Source organism: Mastigoproctus giganteus, chromosome 14 (genome assembly GCF_048544385.1).
Source record: "Mastigoproctus giganteus isolate SK-2022 chromosome 14, ASM4854438v1, whole genome shotgun sequence".
In the NCBI taxonomy this organism is placed as follows: domain Eukaryota; kingdom Metazoa; phylum Arthropoda; class Arachnida; order Uropygi; family Thelyphonidae; genus Mastigoproctus; species Mastigoproctus giganteus.
The window spans coordinates 122,960,082-122,986,746 of NC_143588.1; the positions used below are offsets into that span (position 1 = coordinate 122,960,082).

General features: G+C 38.4%; 1 protein-coding gene across 4 annotated transcripts in view; it reads right to left on the reverse strand.

Annotated features, from left to right (window-relative positions):
• LOC150075706 (CCR4-NOT transcription complex subunit 4-like) overlaps positions 1-26,665 on the reverse strand; it is a 494,519-nt gene that overhangs the window by 348,136 nt on the left and 119,718 nt on the right. For all 4 annotated transcript variants that reach the window (XM_090388673.1, XM_090388675.1, XM_090388674.1 and 1 more), the window contains exons 5-6: positions 25,103-25,149; positions 5,846-5,935 (exon numbers count right to left, since the gene is read on the reverse strand). In XM_090388673.1, the coding sequence (XP_090244799.1) occupies positions 5,846-5,935; positions 25,103-25,149 (137 nt within the window). The remainder of the gene's footprint in view (positions 1-5,845; positions 5,936-25,102; positions 25,150-26,665) is intronic.

A 26,665-nucleotide genomic window follows, 5' to 3' on the forward strand; every position in this document is an offset into this window, starting at 1 on the left:
TTTGCGGATTACAGTTTCTGGAGACCAGGCACTTGCGAGGTGATCTGATTGAGGTGTATAAAGCCTTGAATGGTTTGAGCATGCTCAATGCTGATGGGATTCTTCCTCTTGCTCAGAATACTCACCTGAGAGAGCATAAATTCAAATTGAGGAAAGACAGATGTAGGATAGATGTGCGGAAGTTTGCCTTTAGCCAGCAGGTAGTTGGTTGGTGGAACAGACTTCCATCCCTTGTTGTGGAAGTTGATAGCGTAAATAAATTTAAGGCTGAGCTGAACGAACGGACGGGTGAAATGGGAGAGTTTTTTTTTTTTGACTGATGCCACATAAGCTTGCTTTCCTGCATCATATGCCTCTACTAATGCTAAATTCCATAAGCTGTTCTGGTAGCTCGTCTGCATTGCTTATAGCAGGGTTTCCCAAACTTTTTCAAACACTGACCGGTGTTTGTAGATTTTTTTTTTCTGCGGTCCACCTATATCTATAAATTAATGTATTTTAAATAGTTATACTCATAGGATTAGGAAATAATGACACTACCATTAGGGCATTTAACACACCATTAATAATGCAATTATATATTCATGAACATCAGTAAATATAAATAAAAGATAGGCAATTCAATTCTTTGTTTATTAACAAAAGTTTACATAAAATAGATATATTTTAGGAAAGGAAATTTGCCGAAAGTTTTATGTAGGTATATTTCAAATAATTTGTTTGCGGACCGGTATTTTCTTTTCGTAGCCCACACTTCGGGAAACCCTGGCTTATAGAATTATATATCTGACTGCACAATTACCCTTGGGTCCCTTTCAAATGCCTTCAGTATAGTACCACACGGTTGATAAGTTATTCATGGACAACTGCTACCCAGTAATTCTAGAATAACATTCAGTACCTTGCATTTATCAATTAAACTTCAATTGACATTTTGTTTTGTTTGTTTAGATTTTGTTGAAGCAGCTTACCTTGATTACTGTCATAATCACCCTGCCAATCCATCATCTGCAAACTTAGACATCACACCTGATACATGTTTATCAATATCCTTAATAAATACAGAAAACAACAATGGGCCGAGAAGTGAACCCTGGAGGACCTAACTAATCACGTTAATCGACGATGAGCAGTGTCAATAATCACTCGCTTTCTTGATGATAGTTTATTGCCATTATGTAGAAGCACTGCTTTTAAACTCAATTCAGAAGAATCTCCAGTCTTGTAGAAGTAATGGCATATGATGCAAGAAAGCAAACTTATATAGCATTATCGAAAAAAAAAACAAAAAAAAAAAAAAAAAAACAAACACCCCACATTTCCCTCAATTGTACTCCCCAAGAATTTGTTTAGTTCTCCCTCAAATTTATTCAACCCATCCACTTCCACAAAAACAACAGATGGAAGCCTGTTCCAACAATCAACCACCTGCTGGCTGAAAGCAAACTTCTGCACATCTATCCTCTAACCTTCCTTCCTCAACTTGAATTTATGCTCCCTCATGTGCGTAGTCTCACCAAGTGGAAGATAACTCAATTCACTCAAGGCTTTAAAAACACTTCAATCATATCTCCCTGCAGGTGCCTGGTCTCGAGACTCTGCAATCTGCAGAATTGAAGCCTTTCTAGGTAAGAGCACCCTTTTGTTTGCCCTTCTCTGCACCTTTTCCAGCAGATATATATTCTTCCTAAAGTGAGGCCTCTAGACTTGTATATAGTACTCAAGATGCAGCCTAACCATGGCCTTATACAAAGGGATAATCAGCTCCTTAACTTTACCAGCAAAGTTTCTGTATATCACTGATGAAACGCGAGCTGTCCTGGTTGCACGTCTGCACTGCTCAGACAATTTCATGTCTGACTGCACATTCCTCCCGGTTTCATTGTCCACTACCCTGAGTGTACCATACAGTTTAGTTAATCTGGAATTACTGCTAGCCACATGTAATACCTTGCATTTATCAAAGCTAAGCTTCAACTGCCATTTCTCAGCTCACTGAGCCAATATTCTCAGATCTTGTTGCAGTAGCTCATCCTGATGACTGTCGTTAAGCATCCTGCCAACTTTTGTATCATCTGCAAATTTAGATATTAAGCCTGATATACCTTCATCAATAGCATTGATAAATGCTGCAAACAACAATGGACCCAACAATGAACTTTGGGGAACTCCTCTAATAACATTAGTCTACAAATGAAGAGCAGTGCCTACTGATAACTACTCACTTTCTTCTTTCACTTAACCATCCCTTTATAAATAGCAGTAACTTGCCCTTAATGTCACATTGCTCCAGAGTTTGTACAGCAGTCTTTAGTGTAACAGTATCAAAATCCTTCCCTGAAATCTATATACAGGGTGTTTCAGTTAAACGTTTCAGAACTTCTAAGAGGGGTAGGGTACATCCTGACAACTCGAAATCATATAGCAATGTGGGGTCGGAAATGCTTTCCTGAAGCGGTGTTGTACACAGAAGCACCATAAAGAAAAGAGACCGTAAGTGAGAAATCGTTTTAATAATACATGAAAAGAAGCAAAAGGTACATGGATTAAAGTAAGTGTTCGAAGTTTCTTCCACGGGCTACAATGCACGCCTCACATCTCCGACGCATGGACATCCGAACATTCTGGAATACTCCAGGCGAATTTCTTCGGCAGCTACTGCGATTCTTGCAACCAGCTCCTCAGCATTGTCAACAGGAGTGTCATAAACTAGTGATTTCATATGACCCCAGAAATAAAAATCAAGACATGATAGGTCGGGTGACCGAGCAGGCCAACGCACGGGACCACCACGTCCGATCCACTGTTGACCAAATGTGACATCCAGGTAGTTACGAACATCTCCGCTATAATGGGCAGGGGCTCCATCGTGTTGGAACCACATTGTCTGTTGCGTCGATGCAGAAATCTGTTCATCTCTCAAAAGTTGTGGCAATACTTGCTGCAGAAAGATCAAGTAGATAGGTCCGGTTAGACGACACGGTAACAGGTAAGGTCCGATGAGGTGATCTCCCATAATACCGGCCCATACACTGACTGAAAATCGAATCTGTGCTGCACAACATCGCACGACGACTTCTGTGTACAATACCGCTTCAGGAAAGCATTTCCGACCCCACATTGCTATATGATTTCAAGTTGTCAGGATGTACCCTACCCCTCTTAGAAGTTCTGAAACGTTTAACTGAAACACCCTGTATATAATGTCAAAATAATTTTTTGCATTCAGTTCCTCCTAACCAATCTGATAGGTCACTGCATCACAGTAACCTATCAGACTGGTTAGACAAGACCCTCGAAAAATCTATTCTGCAATTGCAGTTGTGGTCAATGTTAAATGAGTCCATTAAACCATTGATGTCAATGCAGCGAGGATTACTTTCCATTTTAAAAACCTGGGTGAAATTGTTTTGGCAGCACCAGTATACATATACTAACATTATCTTGAAAGTTTCACTGTTGCAACCTTAAACCTACAAGTTCTGCCTTATTTTTTTGTAAATCAATATCTCTTATTGATTTACCAAATTTATCTCTTATCAGAGATATTGATTTACCAAATTTTGTGTGGCTTGGCAGAGGGTAAATTGGAAATAGTATTAGTATTAGTAACGGCCGCATGGTGCAAGAAAGCCATAGGCTTTCTTGCACCATGCACTTTCTTGCACTTTTTTTGGTGCAAGAAAGCCATAGGCTTTCTTGCACCAAAAAAAAAAAAAAAAAATCCAAATAAAATAAAATAAATAACTAAATAATAATAATTAATAAAAAAAAAAAAAAAAGGAAATTAAACCTATCATCCTATGCGCTTTCCTTACCCGAAAGTACTATCCAGATGACCTTTGACTCAGGATACAAAGGGTACTAGGAAAGTTTTGTTTATTTAATCAATACATTAATTTTTGTTTATTTAATTTTGTTTATTTAATCAATACAGCTTTGAAAGTTTTGTTTATTTAATCAATACAGCTTTGTTTATTTAATTTTTTCAAAGTAATTTCCTCTACATTCAATACACCTCTCCATCCTCCGAAACCAATCTTTAAACCAGTTCTGCCAAGTTTCACTAGGGAGTAAAGCACACTCGTTGTCCCAAGCCTGTAGAAGGTCCTCATCGCTGGGAAACCGCCTCCCTTTTAGCTTCATTATCACATGCGGGAACAGTGCAAAGTCGCAGGGAGCAAGGTCTGGCTTGTAGGGAGGGTGCTCGAGAAGTTTCAGTCCTGTCGTGGTCAAATATTCGGTGCAGGCTTTGGCGCTGTGAGCTGCAGCATTATCGTGATGGAGGTACCAGGTGTCCATTCTTGACTTTGGCCGCAGGTTCTTCATAGATCCAATGACTTTAGGCAGGCATTGTTCAGTATACCACTTAGCTGTGACTGTCTTCTGCGTGTCCAAAACGGCACGTTCCACAATTCCACTCGATTTGAAAAATACAGCTATCATTTTCTTCTTTACAGATCGGGATTTTCTGACAATTACGGGTGTGTAGTCATCATCAAAGACCCAAACTTTGTTTTGAACCTTGGTCGGCAGATCGTAATAGTACAGCCAAGTCTCGTCACCTGTCACGATGTTGTTCACATACCGAGATTGTCCCTTATCAAACTTTTTTAACATCTCCCGGCACCAAGTCACACGTCGTGTCATCTGCTCTTCAGTCAGTTGATGCGGTACCCAGAGAGAACAAAGTTTCTTCACGTGCAAATGATCTTGCAGAATTGAACGAATTGCTGGCGCATTTAGGCCCAAAGTATCCTCTATCTGTTGGTAGGTCACTCGCCTGTTTTCGTCAAGCATTTTCCTCACAGCAGTAACGTTTTCCTCCGTAACTGACGTTCGTGGCCTTCCCAGCCTCTCAGAATCCTCCAGAGTGAAATTTCCCCTTTGGAATTCTCTATACCACTTGAATATCGTTGTACGATGTGGACAATCATCATCTAGTGCAAGAGTCATTTCTTCTAAGCACTGGTCTATGGTTAAACCACGCACGAAATTATACCGCAAAACTGTCCTTATCTCATTTCGTGACCACGATGCCATCGCAAGCACTTTACACTCTCACTACTAATGAATAACTGAGCCCATTGACTTGGCGCAGCGGCTACTATGCACGTATGAACATGTCTCAACATGCAGCAACAAGCAGCTTCCTGTGATTCATTGTTGCGTCATATTGCAAAACTTTCCTAGTACACTTTGTATAATCAGGATCTGTTGATGTGCAAAGTTCAAGTGATTTATCTTAGCCATCAACAGGAAGTTGTTCTCCATGGTGTACTGGATGAATGGCAGATGATACATTCAGGTAGCTTAAGGTCCAATTTTTCTTCTTGGAAATCCCATGCTGAAGAGATAGTATACCATACAAAAATAACAGACTTTTATATGATCTGAAGGCTCTCTCCATATCATGGGCACATTAAAAGATGGGGCTTGTGATTTAACTAGCTGTGGAGATTAGAATTACAGCAAATGAAATTTCCAGCATTTCATTTGCTGCAATTTGCTGACACAAAAAAAGTGAATTTTTTTTGTCTTTGTCCCCAACCTTGCAGCCAAAATAGTTGTGAATTTTTTTAAAAATTATTATTGGAGTAATGGGATGATGCTTCTGTGATTCAAATGACAATTCACCACAAGCATAAAAATTATCTACACTATTTACATACTTAAATAGTATGCTAAATTTTAAGCTTTAGCGCAAGTCAAAAACAACAAGTTTAGCATGGAAAACAGTGTGCCTTGGCAATTCTCTTTTAATAATTGTTGCCGCAAATAATTAACTGAACTGTCCTAAAATCAAATAATTTAAATTATGTTCAAGTAATGGGAGTGGACTTACCTAATATTAGATAAGTGCTTTCTGCTTTCCGATAACTTCTGTTTACGTTTCATATCCTTTTGTCGTTTTTCATGTTTTATCCTTTGTAATCTGGAAATAGATTAGCAGTACACTTTTGATGTTTGAAAATATTCTGCTGTTAAAATCAATAACAAAAGTTTCATGCTATAGATATTTTTATTATAAATGCATGATTATTGTAAAGATATGTAGGATTACCATTTTCACAAATTCGTGTTTCCTTATTCATATATTAAGAAACCTTGTGAAGCTTTACTTTTTTAATTTACTTTTTTTCCCTGGCCTTGGACATACATATTCTAGGCAAGCCCAATATATCCATACATATATAGTAAGCCCTCGATTTAACGGACAAAAAATTTCTGTCCTAAAGGAAAAATTTAGAACCTATTTTTATATCTGATAGCTGTTGTTGTTTTGGTTTTTAGGAGCATTAGTACCTAAGGCCATATTGCTCCGGGGGTATGCTGTGGTCATTCCCTGACCTTTCAACATCCTCCATATTTGGTAGTCACGGGCTCGAACCCCGGTCTAATCAAGAAGCGTGTGCTACGCACTGCTGCTCTTGCCCACCTGGCTAAGGAGGCCTATATCTGATAGCAGTCACACATCAGACAGCACATCTGTCTTATGTGCGACGTTAACAGATGTGCTGAAAAATTCCTTCTAATGGGAGAATTAAATGGAAGAATTAAATTAAACTTATCTGCCTCCTAACACTACTTCACTGATACAGCCAATGGATCAGGGTGTAATAGTTGCATGTAAGAGGTTGTATAAGAAGAAGTTTTTGGAAGAGGTGATGGTTATTTTGGAAGAAACAGAAGACGAAGAAGATACAAGAGGCCCCAGAACATAGGCAAAATTTACATGCATACAACATCAGATCTGCTATCTTCAACTTAGCAGCTGCATGGAAAGATATGAATATTACTACCTTGGCCAATGCTTTGAAGAAGTTGTATGACATAGAAACTAAATGTACTTTGAGGGAGTTAAGCATCTAATTTTCGGGACACTCTTCTGATGGCTGGCAACAAAAATGCAACTGAGAATGATGTGGAACAATGGCTCGAAAATGGTGATCCGGGCTATCAAATTTTTTTCTGAGGGAAAGATTGCAGAAAATGTTCTTCACGAGGAACAACAGGACGATGATGACGATGACAAAGAATAAGTTGCACCTCATCCTAAGTTTGTCTGTTATAAGACAACACATGGATGACATCTACATTTTATTCAATCATCATCAGACCCTGATGTGCTTCCTTATTATGAAAATTTTAGAGAATTTCGATGTATTTTTTTTTTTTTTTTTTTTTTTTATGTAAACCCCAAACACGAGAGGTATCAGAACCTATAGTACTTAGTACTGTGTTTGGGTTGGAGGTTGAGAAGACGAAAGAAGATATTTGTTGACATTGGACTTGAACTTCTGTAGACTGTAATTTTCAGGAAATACGTATGAAGGAAAGGTTGTTCCAGAAAATGGTAGTTGAATGAATAAATGAGGAAGATGAAAAGTTGGTTCTGTGAGTTTGAAGTTGGACAGTAAATTGAAGTTGGCTGGTGGTGGCACGTGTTCGGACTGTTTTGAAAGAGAGAGTGGGAATTATAGAAGCCAAATCAGAAGAATTGGCTTCTATAATTCCCGCTCGTGGAAGTATCTGTAGAAGAGGCATGCAGCAGAAACAGTATGTCATTGAGACAGCAAGTGGAGAAACTCTGTTAGAGATGAATCATTAATTAACCTAATTGCCCTTTTCTGAATGGAATCAAGATGCCTGAGAGAGGTTTCGGGGGCACCACCCCAGATGTGTATAACAATATTCCATGATAGGGCGGATTTGCGATTTATACAGAGTGAGCAGCTGTTTGGAAGAAAAGTAACGCCGAGAGCGAAAGAGAAAACTAAGTTTTTTAGATGCAGAGGAAGCATTATTTGTAATGTGCTTGTGCCAAGAGAGAGATTAGAAGTCAGGGTAATCCCCAAAAGAGATATATCATTTTGCCAAGAAATCAGAGTGTCACTAAAGATAAGCATAGGAGCAGAAGAATCCTTTTTGCGAGTTTTAGAAGGGTGGAAATCAACTAAGTTGTCTTTTCCCCACTGGAGAATTACATGAAGATCAGCATTTAAGGAATTGGTAGCAGATTTTCGAGAAGTTGAAGCTGATTGAGCAGGGCAAGGTTTCTCAAAATGGAAAGTAGAATGCAATGTGCTATCATCGGCAAAACTATGGATAGGATTTCCAGTGAATGGAAGGTCATTAATATACATGAGGAAAAGAGTGGGGGAAAGAACTGAACCTTGGGGGACACCAGCATCAGTGGAGAAGTTAGAAGACAGAGAGCCATCTACCATCATCCTCAGTGAGCGATCAGAGAGAAAACTGGATAACCAATTACTAAAAACAGTTGGCAAACCATAAGATGGAACCTTGTTTAGAAGACCTTTATCTAGTTTGGACTGATTAATAACTGCTTTACAATTGTTGCGAGCTTAGGTGTAGGCAGAAAATGATACTGAAGAATTAGAAACAAGCCAATTATGATATGCAACATTCTTCTCTTGAACAGCCTTAACACATTTATTGGAAAACCAAGGTTTAGATAAAGGACGAGATTTTAAAGTGGAGTGTGGGATAAAGGATTCCATTCCTGCAAGAATAATTTCACTGACACGATCTGAGCAAACGTTGACATCAGAAGTTTTAAAACATTAATCCGACCAAGGAAACGAAATCTCACAGGTCTTCCCATTTTGCATTCTTGTAATGCCAAACAACACGAAGTTGTGAATAGCCATGAAATAAAGACTCCATTGGAGAAGAGACAATCAAAAAGTTGTGATCTGAAGTGCCTAAAGGACATAAGGCCCTATCACTTTAACCATGTACTTAGAAGGGTTGTTTCTGAGAAAAAGATCAAGCATGTTGGCTGTATGATTAGGATTGTCCGGTATTCTTGTAGGTAAATGAACAATCTGTGCAAGGTCATTAGTAATTGCAAAAGCCTCAGCATCACAACAAGCTGGGTCGGTGTGACTAGAAAACGGAAGCCAGGTGGAGTTGTGAACATTAAAATCACCAAGGAAAATTACCTAACTATTAGGAAAGTTGGACTGGAGAAAGTCAAGTTGCCAAGAGAGGAAGTGAAAGAGCTCCAAGTGATTAGGGGAGTTCGGAGAACGCTAGAGACAACAAATGAATTTGACACAATGAGGTAGAGAGATTTTAAGCCAGAGAAGATCAAAGAGATCTTCAATGAGGTAGACAGATTCCAAATTGCCAAGTCTCTGACAGCTAATATCAGAATGGATATATGCACAAATACCACCTTTGAGGTGAAAGGAATCATACAGCGAATAATTTGGGCATCTGAGATGAGCAGCAGTTGAATCAACCAATAACTGAGATTCTGTCAGAAAAAGTATAAGGGGTTTGTCAGACTGCAAGTGGAAATGGACATCATTGAGATTAGAACTGAGACCATGTACATTTGTGAAATGAATTAGGAAGTGCTTGGGAGGTTTAGATCTTTTCTCAGATAAGCTTGCTCTATTAGTTTGACAATTCATGGTGTATTCAACAGTAAGAAAAAGTGGGTGGGACATGCTCTATGAAGTAATGAAATTTTAGGATATGGCGTACACATGGTAAGAATATATCCAGATCCCTGACATAACGTGGCCTCGACAATGTCCGGCCCCCCGCATACACACTAGTCGGACTCCCTCGAGTCACTATCTGGCAGAGTAGAGGTAGCAAGATTATACACTAGCTGATCCGGAAGCTTCCTAGAGAGTTACCAATAGGTTCGGTCCAGTGTACTAACTAGCGGCCAGCCTGCGAACACTGTAGAGCTGTACCCTCGAAATGTAAGGAATAATGGATCTTGCTACGATGTTCATCATAACCTCAAAAGTCATCAATCATACTGCATGATGGAAGAAACGGGGAAGGGTTGACCGGAACGTAACTCTAGAGACTAAACATAGGTTCCACCATTCAAGCCTCCAATAAGCAGAGTAGTGGTATTGCACTGGTTGAGGAGTCATCTACCCCCTAGTACTGCCTGATAACATACAGGGGCGGCATTCCTCCATGTGGTTTGGGCACCACACCTTGAACCCTGCTTACGTTGGATCACACCTGGGTGGTCACCCACCATGTACTTGTGCATGGAGGTTATACCCAGGATTACTAACAGTCCCACCATTGTGAAGGTGCAAGTAGAGGATTTGGCTGTCACAGACCGTCCGGACTTCGCCGAAATTGGGTCCAATTGACTTGAGTGTCACCCGAATATCAGTTCCATCAACGTTTTAGACTCCCAGGTAGCAAGTACAGCTTGTCTGGCATATCTGAGAGAATGTGTGTGTGACAACCTCATGGACCAAGCTTGGCTTTATAAGAGCAATTTTAAACGGCATTATGTCCCAGCAAATTTCAGTAGGGTTCAAATCAGGACTGTGGCCAGGCTAGTCCAACACAGTAATGCCAGCATTATATACAAACATGTAAGTATGTTTTAGGCTTTATGAGACAAGAAGACAAACTCATTTAATCTAAAGAGCATAAAACTTACCAATTTTGCTGTGTGGCAAGATGCTGAGTCCTGTTGAAAAATTCAGTTTTGGACATGTGTGGTGGATCCCAAATAACGGGTTTCAGGCACTCCTCCAAGATAGCAGTGTAGGTTTCTGCATTCACTGTTCCGTTAATAAACTTAATTTCCCCTGCCCCTTTGCTTGTTACACAGTCAGGATGGCATGCCTCCGATTTTCGTCTTCTGACATATCACTATCCATCCGAGCCATGCAGACTGAATTTCGATTCATCAGAAAAGATGAATGTGTTCCATTGCTCTTTTGTCCACGAAACATGCATTTTTGGCCCAAGCAAGTGACTTCTTCCTCATTTGTTGGTTCAATGAAGGCTTCTTCTTGGGTCGATAGGCATGCAGACCACATTCCAAAAGCCGTCTTTGGAGAGTTTGTAAAATTGTTTCAACACTAGAGGCCATCTCAAAGTGAAGTTTTAGATCAAGAGCACTAGCATGGTGATTGCGAAGGCATAGCAGTTTCAAATATTGATCTTCGGAAGGCATAGTGACTCTCTTATGGCCTGATCCAGCTCTTCTCTTCACACCATCAGTTTCACTCTTTAATTTCAGCACCTGGGATACTGTTGACTGGTGGCAGCCTATGTTATCAGTGATAGCATGCGCAGAAAGCCCTTCCTGGGACAGAGCAACAGCTACATTTTTTTTATTGATGTTAAACTGAACATATGGAGCCATGCTTATACTGCCACAAAACAGGATACTAATAAACGTGTATACCCTTCCAACGTTGTATTTATAGAAATGGCTATAGCAATAGAAGCGTTATCTGGCACAATACCGTTGCTTTGATTATAGTCAAAGCAATACTGTTGCTTTGGCTGTAATCAAACACTATCTTATACATTTCACTACAAACGTTACTTTTTGTAAGGTGACACAGTTTTTTTTGTCTACCATTGCATGGATGAGGTTCTGTTTATTTTATTATTTTTTTTAATACGGTATCCTTTCGCATTTCAATTTCTCTTGTGCATGCCATTCATTTTATCTGCAGGGCTTTGGAGAGGGAATTTAATGCAACACACAAAATTCCACAACTTGCTTACCACTTTGAACATATGACATCAGGTGTCAATAGCATTACCACAATTTTTGACAATCATGTCTATGTAGATCCAAGGCATGGCTAAGGAATCTCCTCCATGTTTAATTATGACCACTTTACCCCATCCCCATTTTGCATTTTAGATGTGTTTGTTGCTATTCTGGCAGGTTGTGAGCAACCAGTTCTCCAACATGTTAACAGTTTCTCCTTTATGTTCAATTTATTTTTGAACAAGACTTTAACAGAACTCTCCCTGATAACCTTATTGGGAATGCTGATGGGGCAAAAAAAAAAATTAATTCCAAGGAATAAATGGTTGTTTGTTTATAAACTATTTATGGGAAATAAACTATTTAAAGTGGAAGGGAGAAAACAGAGGGAGGAGGAAAGAAAGTTCTTTCTTTCCACATACTACTACCAAGAATTTTCTTTGTAGTAGCATGTGGTTGGTAAAACAAGTTTTTAAATTTCTGCACCTGGTCCCACAGTACTTCTGTTAGTGTTAGTTCAGGGTTGGCAATGTCAATAAGGATATGTGGACATGTGTTTTGTCTTATGTAAGGTGGCCTCTAAACGTTAGTTCATCTCAGCCATAGTTCTCTGTGATGATATACAAAACTCTGTACAATGGCCAGAAATGAGTGTAGTACTGTGTTTGTGGCGTGCTTGCATGTTGTTTCTGGCCATTTAGCTACCAAGAAGCAGCGATCACCAGGAAAGCTGCTTCCTAGTCCCAGTCCATGCCACAAATTTGTTCCAGTAAGTGGTCCTCATCATATATGTGCTACCTAACCTAGTAGCCTGATCCAAAATTGCTGTTTTTCCAGCAATTGTTTCTATTTTTGGCTTTGTAGCAGCTAGTACAACCTGTCTCACCTTACAAGAGCAATTGCATGCTTATTTCCTAAGGCATCACGGATTGCCAGCTGTAAAGTATGAACACCACAACGCATGTGTTGGACTCCCGAGAGGCTTGAAATTTCATCCAGGATGTCGTTTAAATCCAGTTCTGCTTCTACGTCGTCATAAGGCTCTAATTTCTGGAGTCTTACCACGTGATTCATCTCTTTCACTATCTGTTACTGAATCACCTCTCTTTCTTGGTTGGTAGGCGCCTCTGTAGCCAGGTGTGAAGGAGCAGCAGTGTGTAGCACACGCTTTTTGATTAGACCGGGGTTCGAGCCCGTCACACCAAATACGGAGGATGCGGAAAGGTCAGGGAATGACCACCGCAAAAAAAAACGGAGTAATATGGCCTTAGTTGCTAATGCTCCTAAAAACCAAACAAACAAACAAAACTCTTTCTTGGTCGGTCTTTATTTAACTTCGCAATAGTTCTTGAGGTGTTGGAGGCATTACCAGTCACAATGCCCAATACATGCTCTTTTCCTATTTCAAAATTTTCCAGAATACCTTTCACCAGTTGATGAAGGTACTTGCTTGTATGTTGGGCATATGTTGAAACTGATTTTATTGGTCAAAGTTTTACTAATTTTTGCTCCACAAGTCAAAATCTTACCATCAGTGTCATTTATTTGGCATGTGCAAATATATTATTTATCATCTTCAGAAAAGTATTCAAATACTTTGTTCAATGTAGAGGGCTTCCACACATTTGACATTTACGAAAAAATAAAATGTGCATTATTCGAAAACCACTCAATGGTTTAGACAAATAATAAATAAATAAAGAAATAAATAAAAAAAATTAATAATAAACAAAAAGAACAGGGAAATGACATTACACCATGAAACATCAAAGCGCATAACATATGTGCCAACCTCGTGATTATGACTGACCAAGTTAAAGCCAAGGAGCCAGATTTTTTTTTTGCTGGCTCCACATCAAAAGTCTTCCAAGGAAGTACAGATTCCAGTAAGTTTGGTGTGACATAAGCACTGGGAAAGCAAAATTGAGAATAGGAGTTTTATAGGCCTAATGACTCTGATGAGTATAATAAACAACTTTACAGAGAAATAGAGTGGGTAAATCAGAGTATTTTATAATGGGGGATTTTAATTTCCCAGATATTGACTGGAATTTGTGGGTTGGTCACTCAAACACTAGCAAGGCTTTTGTGGATTTATTGGATGATTGATTTCTACAGCAGCATGTTCGGGAGGCAACTAGAGGGAGAAATACTCTTGATGTGATTATCAGTAGTGATTCTTCATGCATTAAGAATCTACAGATAAAGGAATCACTAGTTGGCAGTGATCACAGTGTGCTGAAGTGGGATTTACTCAAAGAGGTAACTACCATCAGGGGTAAAGGGAAGGGTTTTTGCTTTCGTAAAGGTGACTACAGTGGTCTGAGACATTATTAAAATTCCATATGGTGGGACCAACTGATGATGATGTTACCAACAGCAAATTTAAAATGGGATGCATTCAAAGAATTAATCTTAGAAGCTACTAGGCTTTTCATACAAACTAAGGAATATTGTTGAAGCTTAGGCCTAAATGGATGTCAGATGTATCAATGAGACATGTGGCAGAGAAGAAAAATGAATGGGATACATATAAATTAACAGATGACACGGAAGCCTATGATGGATATAAACTAGTCTGTAACTAAGTCACAAAATAGCTTAGGTAGGCAAATGCAGATTATGAGAAATCTTTGGCAGAGGATGCAAAGAAAAACAGAAAAAAATTCTTTACTTATGTAAACTCTAGGAAGGGGAAATCAGATTGGTCCACTTGATATCGATGGTTAAACTGTTGATCCTGCTCACATAGCTAACCAACTAAATGAGTAATTTCCATCTACATTCACACATGAGTTATTCAGAGAGGGGAATGCCAGAGGTGAATTAAACTCTGGCAGTGAGCTAGATGATTTTGTAATAACCAAGAGCAAAGTGGAGGAGAAATTGTTGAAGATAAACTTAAGAATGGCAACTGGGGTGGATGAGATCTATTCAGTTATTGAGGCAGCAAAGGATGTAAGCAAACCCTTAGCCATAATTATGAGAGCTTCCTTGGACTTGGGGGTGGGAGGTACCCATGGACTGGAGATGTGCAAATGTGACCCCAATTCACAAAGGATCAAAGGGTATTAAGTAATTACAAGCCTGTTAGTTTAACTTCTTTAACCAGTGCCTGCATTAATTTCCAGGGAAATTAATGGAGGCATTAGTTAAAGATGCAATGCAGGATCATTTAGACAAGACTTCAGTTATAGCTCGGACACAGCATTGGTTTGTTAAGGGCAAGTCTTGTCTGACCAATTTGATTGGCTACTATGATGTGGTCACAAAGGAACTGGATGCAAAGAATAATTTTGATATCATATATTTGGATCTTAAAATGGTTTTTGATATTGTTGCACATGGAAGGCTGCTGCACAAATTGGAACAGTGTGGCACTGTAGGCAAACTGCTGCTATGGATAAAGGGATGATTGAGTGGGAGAAGACAGAGTGGTAATCAATGGACACAGCTCTTTGTGGAGTAATGTTACTAGTGAAGTCCCCCAGGGTTCAGTGTTGGGTCCATTATAATTGTATATCAGGCTTAATGTCCAAGTTTGCAGACGATATGAAGGTCAGCAGTGTTGTTATTGACAGTATGCTATTGCAACAGGATCTGAAAAATTTAGGCAGATGGGCTGACAAGTGGCAACTGAAGTTTAACATTGAAAAACTCAAAGTACTGTACATGGGTAGCAGCAGTGCTATCAGGAAAATTTGAAAATTAAAAGGATATGAAAAGTACTCGAAAAATTCTTTTTCTGATATTGTTAATTTAGTAGTAATGTTTTTAGAATAGGAACAACAATTAAGTATATTAACAGTTTAAGCATAATTTGTTATTCAAGTATATAAAAAAAATGAGTAAAATGTGAGTAAAATAAATAAAACGAACTAAGAAATATTGTTCAAGGTTTAGGCCTAAGTGGATGTCAGATGAACTAATGAGACATATGGCAGAGAAGAAAAATGCATGGGATACATACAAATTAGCACGTGACACAGAAGCCTATGATAGATACAAGTTGATCTGTAACCAAGTTACAAAGGAGGTTAGGCAGGCAAAGGCAGATTACGAGAAATCTTTGGCAACGGATGCAAACAAAAACGGCAAAAAGTTCTTTACTTACGTAAACTCTAGAAGGAAGGGAATGAATAAGATTGGTCCACTTGATATCGATGGGTCAACTGTTGATGATCCTGCTCAGGTAGCTAACAAACAATGAATATTTTGCATCGACAATCACACATGAGGAGTTATTCAGTGAGGGGAATGCCAGAGGTGTATTCAACTCCGGCAGAAAGCTAGAGAATCTTGTAATAACTGAGAGTAAAGTGGAGGAGAAATTGTTGAAGATAAATACAAGAAAGGCACCTGGGGTGGATGGGATCTATCCAGTTATATTAAAGGAGGCAGCAAAGGAAGTAAGCAAACCCTTAGCCATAATTATGAGAGCTTCCTTGGACTCAGGGGAAGTACCCATGGACTGGAGATGTGCAAATGTGACCCCAATTCGCAAAGGAGGATCAAAGGGCGACACAAGTAATTATAGACCAGTTAGTTTAACTTCTGTTCCGGGAAAATTAATGGAGGCACTGGTTAAAGAAGCACTGCAGGATCATCTAGACAATACTTCAGTTATAGCTCAGACACAGCATGGTTTTGTTAAGGGGAAGTCTTGCCTGACCAATTTGATTGGATACTATGATGCAGTCACAAAAGAACTGGATGCAGGGAATAACTTTGATATTATATACTTGGATCTTAGAAAGGCTTTTGATACTGTTGCACGTGGAAGACTGCTGCACAAATTGGAGCAGTGTGGCATAGGAAGCAAATTGCTGCTATGGATAAAGGGGTGGTTGAGGGGGAGAAGACAGAGTGGTAATCAATGGACACTGCTCATCGTGGACTAATGTTATTAGTGGAGTCCCTCAGGGCTCAGTGTTGGGTCCATTATTGTTTTCTGTATTCATAAATGATATTGATGATGGTATATCAAGCTTAATGTCCAAGTTTGCAGACGATACGAAGGTTGGTAGAATTGTCAAGGACACTACTGACACTATGCTACTGCAACAGGATCTGGAAAGGTTGAGCAGATGGGCTGAGAGGTGGCAAATGAAGTTTAACATTGACAAATGTAAAGTACTGCATATGGGAAACAGCAACCCCAGAGCAACGTATAAACTCTGTGGTACTACACTGACAGTGGTAGAGAATGAAAGGGACCTGGGGGGTGGTTGTGCAGGCAGAAATGAAGTTTTCTGAGCAGTGCAGACGGGCTGCAAGAGTAGCTCATGGTGTATTGTCGATGATATATAGGAATTTTTCTAGCAGGGATAAGGAGGTGATTATTCCCTTGTATAAGGCAATGGTCAGGCCACACCTAGAGTACTGTATACAGGTCTGGAGGCCTCATTTCAAGAGGGATGTAGAGATGCTGGAACGAGTACAGAGAAGGGCAACAAGATTAGTGAATGGAACAAAGGGGTGCTCTTACGAAGAAAGTGTTAAGTTTTGCAAATTACAGTGTCTGAGGACTAGGCACCAGCGAGGTGATCTGATAGAGGTGTATAAAGCCTTGAATGGTTTGAGCATGCTCAATGCTGATGGGATTCTTCCTCTTGCTCCGAATAATCAACTGAGAGGGCATAAATTCAAATTGAGAAAAGACAGATGTAGAATAGACGTGAGGAAATTTGCCTTTAGCCAGCGGGTGGTTGGTTGGTTGGAATAGACTTCCATCCCTTGTCGTAGAAGTTAGTATTAGTATTAGTATTAGTAACGGCCGTATGGTGCAAGAAAGCCTATGGCTTATGCTGCACCAGCCAAAAAAAAAAAAAAAAAAAAAATCCGAACAAAACAATGATAAAAACAAAAATTAAATAAATAAATAATAATAATTAATAAAGAAATAAAAATAATAAAATGAAATTAAAAATTAAATAAAAAGGAAATTAATCCTATCATCCTATGCGCTTCCCTTACCCGAAAGTACTATCCAGATGACCTTTGAATTTCCCCAAACTGTCGGCCTCTACCACCCATGAAGGCAACTTATTCCAGTAATTTATAACTCGCTGGCTAAAATAAAACTTCCTGCAGTCCAATCTAAACATTTCCCCGCGTAACTTGAATTTATGTCCCCTAGTTCTAGCATCATTTATAATCTTGAAAATTTTGTCCTCATTCAGTTTACTGATGCCTCTCAGAGCCTTAAACACCTCAATCAAATCTCCTCTAAGGTGTCTAGTTTCCAAAGTCTGCAACCCACATATTCGAAGTCTTTCTTCATAAGGACGCCCTTTTGCCGATCTCACCAGGCGAGTTACCCTTCTTTGCACCCTTTCAAGAAGCTCGATGTCTTTCTTTAGGTGCGGTCTCCATACTTGAACACAGTATTCCAAGTGTGGTCTAACATAGGCCTTATATAATGGGATTATCACGTCCCTATCTCTACTTGCAAAAGTTCGATAGATCATCGATAGGACACCATGGGCCTTCCTTGCAACCTGTTTACAATGCTCAGAGAATTTCATGTCTGACCGTATCGTAACACCCAAGTCCCTTTCCTCCAGTACTGGGTTTAGTTGAACTCCACCAAGTGAATAAGTTATTTTGGGATTACTGTTTCCCAGGTGTAATACCTTACACTTTGTTGGATTAAAGCACAGCTGCCATTTTTCTGACCATTCTTGAAGTCTATCTAGGTCTCTCTGAAGAAGCTCAGCTTGACAGTGATCATTAACTACTCTACCAATTTTAACATCATCTGCAAATTTAGACATCACGCCCTCTATCCCTTCATCAATGTCGTTTATGAAAATTAAAAACAACAGTGGTCCTAATACTGATCCTTGGGGAACCCCACTTCTTACATCAACCCAATCTGAGGAATAGCCATTTATCACAACCCTCTGCCTCCTGCCCTGAAGCCATCCTTCTATCCATCTAAGGATTTTCCCAGTGATTCCGACCTGTTCCAGCTTATAAAGCAACCGCTCATGTGGGACTGAGTCAAAAGCTTTGCTGAAATCTAAATAAACAATGTCGAAATTATTCCCTAAATCCAGCTCGTGAGTGACCCTTTCGAAATAGCGAACCAGATTTGTTAAACATGATTTTCCCTTTACAAAACCATGCTGAGTATCCTTGAGAATTTCAATTCGATCCAAATGATCCTGAATTCCACCCTTGATCAATGCCTCCATGATTTTCCCTACTACTGAAGTCAGACTGACAGGTCGATAATTTCCCACTTCACTTTTAGAGCCACCCTTATGTATGGGAGATACATTTGCACTTTTCCAATCCAAGGGAATCTCCCCAGAGTCTAGTGATGCTCGCATAACCAGCCTCAGTGGTTCAATGCACTCGCTTGCCGCCTCTCTCAAGATTATAGGGTATATTCCATCAATTCCAGGAGCCTTACTAGTCTGTAGGCTTGAAAGTTTTTTCATTAAATAATCTTGCGAAATTTCAATATCATTAATTACATATTTTTTAACTTTGCTCCCACAATTTCCCATTGCCACAAAAGGCTTTTCATTTGTAAATATCGATGCAAAATAACTGTTGAGTTCATCTGCAACGGCAGCTGGTGTATTTATTACTATCCCCTTTCCCTTACGTAAAGGTCCGATCTGGTTTGTCCTGCTCTTCTTGGCATTTATATATGTGAAGAATTCCTTATCCCCCCTCTTTGCTCTGTTTGCTAGTGATTTCTCATAAACTGCCTTTGCCTGTCGAACCTTTTCTGTGGCTCTATTACACACCACCTTGTAGCTGTTATAGGCTTCAGTACTTTTTATTGCTCTGTAACGTTTCCATGCCACCTTTTTCTGCTCAAGTAATGTGGCAACTTCACTATTCATCCAACTTGGAACCCTTCTCGTGGAGTATTTTTTTAATGGTATATACGCATTCAAGGCATCTGTGATTAATGTTTTAAAAGCGTACCACAGTTCAATTGTATTCATTCTCTGCGCGATATCTACCCAGTTAATAGAGGCCATGTAGTACCTTAAGGCATCGTAATTTCCTTTTCTGAAATTAAAACCCATTCCTTTGCCTTTTACTTCTGCTACCTCTCTCGTCATCATCCACCGTAGAACTCCGTGATCACTTCCTGCTACTGGTTCCTCTACTGTCAGCCCTGTTATGTCATCTGATTCATGTGTGATGATGAGGTCTAGGATATTCTTTTCTCTAGTACTTTCCCTGACATGTTGATACAAATAACAGTCATCTAGTTGATTTAAAAATTTTGTTCCGCATGTCGAGTTTCCTTCCCATTTACTCCAATCAATTAGAGGCAAATTGAAATCACCCATAATAAGGCATTGACGCTTACTTGCCCATTCCATTTGCATGTAGAGGCTTTTGTCATAGTCTTCACAATCACCTGGTCTGTAGATTACGCCTACTCGCATTATACCTTTGTTTCCAACTATCTCACACCATACAGACTCTATACTAGCATGTGAAATGTCTGAATCTGGGAAAGCTATCGTCGCACTCAGGCTGCTTCTGATAAGAAGCATTACCCCACCACCCCTTCTATCTACTCTATCCTTCCTAAATACATTATACAAGCCGTACTGAAACTCATCATCCCCAATTTCCGGATGGCACCACGTCTCCGTAAGCCCTATTATGTCCGCGTTACTTGTTTTAACCAGCAGTTCGAATTCGCTCATTTTATTGACGACACTTCTAACGTTACTGTATAAACAATTAAGATTTACTGTTCTTGTATATTTAACAACCCTAACACAACCCTTGAAGTTATTTAGGCTCTCTTCCCTGATATTAGCTACCTGCTCACGTGAAACGTCTTTGCCCCCAGAACATCTAGATAATACGTCCAGTTGGGGTAACAGATAAGAACTCTTAAGGTATGTGCAAGAGTTACATTGACCAATATTATTAGATAAACGCGTGTCAGTATTACCCACATCCCCCCTAACTAGCAGTTTCCCTGAGCCTTTAAGGTATCCTCAATAACACTGGCAAAAACGTTTGCACCACCTTTGTTTAAGTGTATCCCGTCTCTACAAAACAAATTCCTTCTACCTACAAGTGTGGGCCATGCTGATAGAAATTTACCCCCTAAAGCCTTGCAGATTCCTTCAAGTCTTGAGTTAATCCACAAGGCTCTTAACATATAATCCCTCCTATCGTGTCTGGGCAGAATTGCAGACACATAGACATTATGGCCTAGCTCGCGACATTTCCTCAGCATGGTCCTGTATTTTTCCAACAAATCGTCAGATCGTGTACGTTTAATATCGTTTGTCCCCACATGAATAATAATATTTTCTTTACCCCCTTTAAAATCTGACAGTCTGTTGGTGACATCATCAATAGTTGCTCCCGGCAGACATACCCTGGTTCTGCTCCACCTATCTTTATTACAAAAAATATTCCCCGTTTCCCTGACAATGGAGTCTCCTAATAAAACAATGTCCTTTCTAACCAGGGTAGTTTGCACTTGGTTTTTCTGTTTTGAGGCTCGAATCGGGTGTGCATCCCTTGGTAGATTGCTGGAGTTTTGAGTCCCTGACGAGCTCCCAGAAGCATTATTTTCGAGGGCAAGCACTCGTTTTTTCAGGGACTCAAATTGTTCCCTCAGTGCACCAAATTGTAATTTAAGATTGGTGCACTCCTTACATCGATCACAAAGAAAAGAATCCCCAGGTGAGGTAGGATTAGTCACCAGGTCGACCTTGGAAAACATTCCACAGGTTCCACAACGGATTAAATCATGACTCACCCGTAAATCGCCATCTGCTATTTCCGTGTGAGTCACGATACCCTGTGACGTGTTTAAGGCAGATCTCGTAACAACCATTATAAAATTAAATAAATATCAATGAAAGTAACTTTAAAAAATTATATCTATAATATTATTAAAATCAAACAGTTACAGGAAAACCTATAACAAAATAATCCAACAATATTTAAATAAATCAAATATTTAAAAGCACTATCCAAAAGTAAACCACTTAACTGAGGAGCCCTGTCTAAGCGCGTCCGCTCACCTCGAATGCCAACGTACGTAGTTGATAGCCTAAATAAGTTTAAGGCTGAGCTGGACAGGTATTTCAAACGAACAGAGTGGTGAAGTGAAAGTGGTGATTTTTTATTTATTTATTTATTATTATTATTATTATTATTATTTTTTTTTGGCTGATGCTGCATAAGCTTGCTTTCTTGCATCAAATGCCTCTACTAATGCTAATGCTAAAACATAATAACATAAGTAAAAATAATTTCATAAAGTTTTTGTAGAATATTCCAAAATTTAATTTTTATTTAGTTTTCATCAGACACCCTGTGCCAGGGTGTCGGCAACCTTTGTTGAGTGAATAGCTATTTTTCATCTAATTAAAAAAAAAAAAAAAAAAGAGAGAGAGAGAGAGCGAATCCGAAGAGCCACACCACAGCTCAAGCTGGGAGGAGTCGGAGGGGGGGGGGGGAGCAAATTTTTTTAAAGAAATAGAATAGAATGGGAAGGTGTTTATTACAAAAAAATATATATTTTTTGAAATATTTATTAATACTGAAAAAAAAAAAAAAAAACGTAACAAACACCCAATTAGGTACAAATTGATATGACTTTTGCTGATGAACTTCTTGAGCGAGTCTCTCAACATCATGCCAATATGTTGTAATTAAACATGCTCGCATTGTTCAGACGACGGTTTCTTGATTTATTTTTAATATAATTCATGTTCAAAAATATTTGCTTGCAGGAATACATCAAAAAAAAAATTTAAAGAAGTCCAAACGCAAATATTTTCAAATTTATATATGGGTCCGGTAAGCTACACAACGCAGTGAACACAAATTGGTTTGCATTTTAAACTCATCTACTGCCGTCCATTTGTCTAGAATTGCAAGGGCAGCCTTTTGCCTCTTCAAATCCTCAATTTCGGTTTTAAGGCATTTTAGTCTTGCACTCCACATGTCCTTGATTTTTAAGTCCTTTTAACCCCATTTCAAATTGTGTTTCATGTGAACTGTAAAGTTAAAGAACCGAAGTTACTTGTTAAAAGGGATGCATGCAGCTCGCGAGCCAGAGGTTGGTGAACCTCTGGCTCGCGAGGAAAGTGAACTAAAACAGAATTTTAAATTTTGTTAATTATCAAAAAAATTCATTAAATGTTTTGTTCAGTAAATGTAATTGTGTATTGTATTTAATAAAATTTTCGAATATTTTCAATTTTACTTTTACACGCAACAAGATATGGAAAATTTAACACATTAAAGAAATCTAACTTTGAATTTTTTTTGAATATGGCCACTGTACGGGAAAAGGTTGGACATCAACTGCAGTAGAAGGTGGACTAGAGCCCATTGGGAATACACCTTGATCTGCTCACTCTTGACTAGCACGACTCCGTATGTGGGATAGGTGGTCAGATAGGTTTTACCAGGTACCAAGTTGTAGAATGCTTTAGCTCTCTTAATTCATGTAGCAGGATTAATTGCCTAAAGACAAGAAAGGTGAACAGTGCGTACCAAGGTAATTCGCTCCTAATCCATTCACTATATGAAAATTTTTTTCGCTCAACGGAAAGTATTTTAAATGCAACTGCCAAGGGGAAGTCAAAATAATTTGCTATAAAAGGACTTCGTTAAACAGAGGTCCAACTGAGTAATTTAGAATGATAAAAATGGTTATACAGTTTTATATAGAAATATTTTAACAATAGACAGTAAAAAATGCAAATTTACTTAAATAATTTTAAGCTTATTTGAATATTAGGTAAACAAGTGAAAATATTTACGGAATATTACAAATTTCGAAGTGCACTGCATCCAAATGTTAGAAGTCACTGTTAATAAAGGTGCCGGTATGCCGTATCATTCCAAAAAAAAGCATGGGATCTATCCAGTTATTTTAAAGCAAAGGAAGTGCCTCCATTAATTTCCAGAGAAATTAATGGAGGCACTGGTTAAAGAAGCACTGCAGGGTCATCTAGACACGACTTCAGTTATACCTCGGACCCAGCATGGGTTTGTTATGGGCAAGTCTTGTCTGACCAATTTGATTGGATACTACTATTATGTGGTCACAAAGGAACTGGATGCAAAGAATAATTTTGATATCATATATTTGGATGTTATAAAGGCTTTTGATACTGTTGCGCATGGAAGACTGCTGCACAAATTGGAGCAGTGTGGCACTGCAGGCAAACTGCCACTATGGATAAAGGGATGATTGCGTGGGAGAAGACAGAGTGGTAATCAATGGACACTGCTCTTCGTGGACTAATGTTATTACTGGAGTCCCCCAGGGTTCAGTGCTGGGTCGATTGTTTTCTGCATTTATTAATGATATTGATGATGATATATTAGGCTTAATGTCCAAGTTTGCAGATGATAAGAAGGTCAGCAGGGTTGTTAATGACAGTATGCTATTGCAACAGGATCTGGAAAATTTAGGCAGATGGGCTGACAAGTGACAACTGAAGTTTAACGACAAATTCAAAGTACTGTATATGGGTAGCAGTAACCCAACAGAAACGTAGCAATCATGTGGTTCTTCACTCAGGGAGGTGGAGAATGAAAAATACCTGGGTGTAATTGTGCAGTCAGATATGAAGCTCTCTGAACAGTGCAAGACAGGCTGCCAGAGTAGGTCATGGGGTCTTGTCAATGATATACAGGAATTTTGCGAGAAGGGATAAGGAGGTGATTATCCTCTTGTATGAGGCAATGGTCAGGAAACACCTTGAGTACTGTATACAGGTCTGGAGGCCTCATTTTAAGAAGGATGTAGAGCTGTTGGAATGAGTATAGAGAAGGGCAACAAGATTAGTGAATGGAACAAAGGGTTGCTGTTACGAAGAAAGGCTTAAGATTTGCAAATTATAGTGTCTGGAGACTAGGCACCTGCGAGGTGATCTGATTGAGGTGTATAAAGCCTTGAATAGGAAAAGCTCTTAAATTTTTTTGCTTTTTATTATAATTATTATTATTTTTTTTTTGCAAAAAGAATGGAGGAAAACTATGTCGGGATGGTAAGATGAAAACTGTGTCAAAACAGTCACAGCTGTAAATCTGGAGAGTTGGTAGATAAATAGGAAGTATTGACAAAAACAGCTAAGAACACCGCTACGGTTTTAGCTTATAAATAAAGACTGACCTGCTGGGAAGGCTTAGTGCTTTATAATGAATTGTTGATGCAGCACTACTATGTAAAACTGAAGCTTTCGTCAGCATCTGCCGAAAACTTCAGTTTTACAGTAGTATGGGTTTAATGCATAGTTTTTATATGATTTGATATGGATTCATATAATTTTTTGTATTTTAAATTATATTACACTTTACAGTCGATTTTGTTTATGTTTATAAAGTTATAATTGGTCAGAGTTGGCGGCATCGATTATGGATAGATTTCTTGACCACAGAGGCCTTTTTAGTAAAGACTGACCTAAATATTAAACATTTATTACTTTTCATTAAAATGTCTGAAACCTTTCTGAATCTGAAATATGTGAATTCCACCTTCCATTTTTGTGTTTTACTTAATTCAATTTACAAATAAATTATACAATACATATAAACACTTACTCTTCAGCTGTAAGTGGCTTAAAATCTGCAGGGTCTTCCGGATATTGCTAAAGTTGAAAGACAGTATTTCTTAATTTTAAGAAGTATAATTTGTAACAAATCAAATTCAGACATAAATAATATGATATAATACAACACAATTAAAGTATATACACAACTACTGTCTGCAAAGGAGAAAATATAAGAAATGGCAGAATTAATGGAGAAAATGTGCTCAATGTATTTAAAGTTATCAATTATTACATCAAATGTATAAATTTAGAAAATTTATATAAAAATAAAATTTTAAAAATTCCCATTTAAAAAAAAAAATCTTCATATAAATGCTCCGTGTAAAATTTCTTTCCTTGATCAACACATTATACCCATTATAAAATTAAAATATCATTTTTGTATTGGATTTTGGGTTTGCATTAACTTAAGTGATTATGCAGGCTGATTTTGCACACAATTTCTTACTGATTTTTTTCCCTATAAGTATAAACAACTATATTCTTAACTGCAGCAGTTTAACTATAAAAATAAAAGAAAGTATATAAATCATTCGGCATCAACTTATCATATCAGAAGTTTCCAAACTTTCTCAGTTCACAGTGCACTTAGTGTCTCACTAATTTTTTCACAGCACCCCTAGGCCAAAAGAAATATCTAACATTTCCATTTATTACGTAGTTCAGTCCAAACAACTTAATAAGTAATGTTAAGTACTTCGCAGGATGTGTGACAGATGTTGAGTGTCGATGGTTTCCCTTGAAAATTCAAAATATTCCGTGGCACCCTGGGGTGCTGCAGTGCACACTTTGCGAATCGCTGTATTATATGTTATAATTTTGTAGCTTATAATGCAGATATCAATTGTCGTCGTCTTTTTTTTTTTTTTGCTATTGCTACTGTATGCATTATAAAAGTAAAACAACAATCAGAAAATAGAGGAAGCCCTCATTTGTCATAGCTATATTCCTAGAACTGTGGCAAACAATGGGGCCCATCAAACTCCATATGTATTGATTTGAACATGACATGCATAGCATGAATGATATGTTCCAAAGATTAAAATACTTTATTTACATGCAGATGTTCTTTAAGATCACATTTATCACTTTTAATAAAGTGATAAGTTTGATATTCATGTTATCGAGTTTTTCCTCCGCAGTACAAACTTCATGTAATGTAAGCTATAAATAAACAAAGAAGTCATCACTTTATTTGCACAAGATCTCAAATAATGTGGCCTCATTCTTTTAAAGAAATGAACTAATTTTTGGTTGTGTTATTTGCTTTTCATTCTCATAGTAAAGTTCCTCATAACAGGAACTTTTTTTGCACTTAGAGCAGTGAAATTATCCATGACTAGCAATTAATTGCTTCCTCATCCACACCTCACCAAATTCTTGCTTTACACACACACACACACACACACACACACTTGTTCATAATTATCCTCACACTAATAATGGGCATACACTGTTGATTCCTATCTTCAATCCAGATGACTAAAAGTTTCCATAACTTTGCTTCTTGTTCGGATTAACATTTCTTGGTGGCAGCATCCATGGAAGTAAC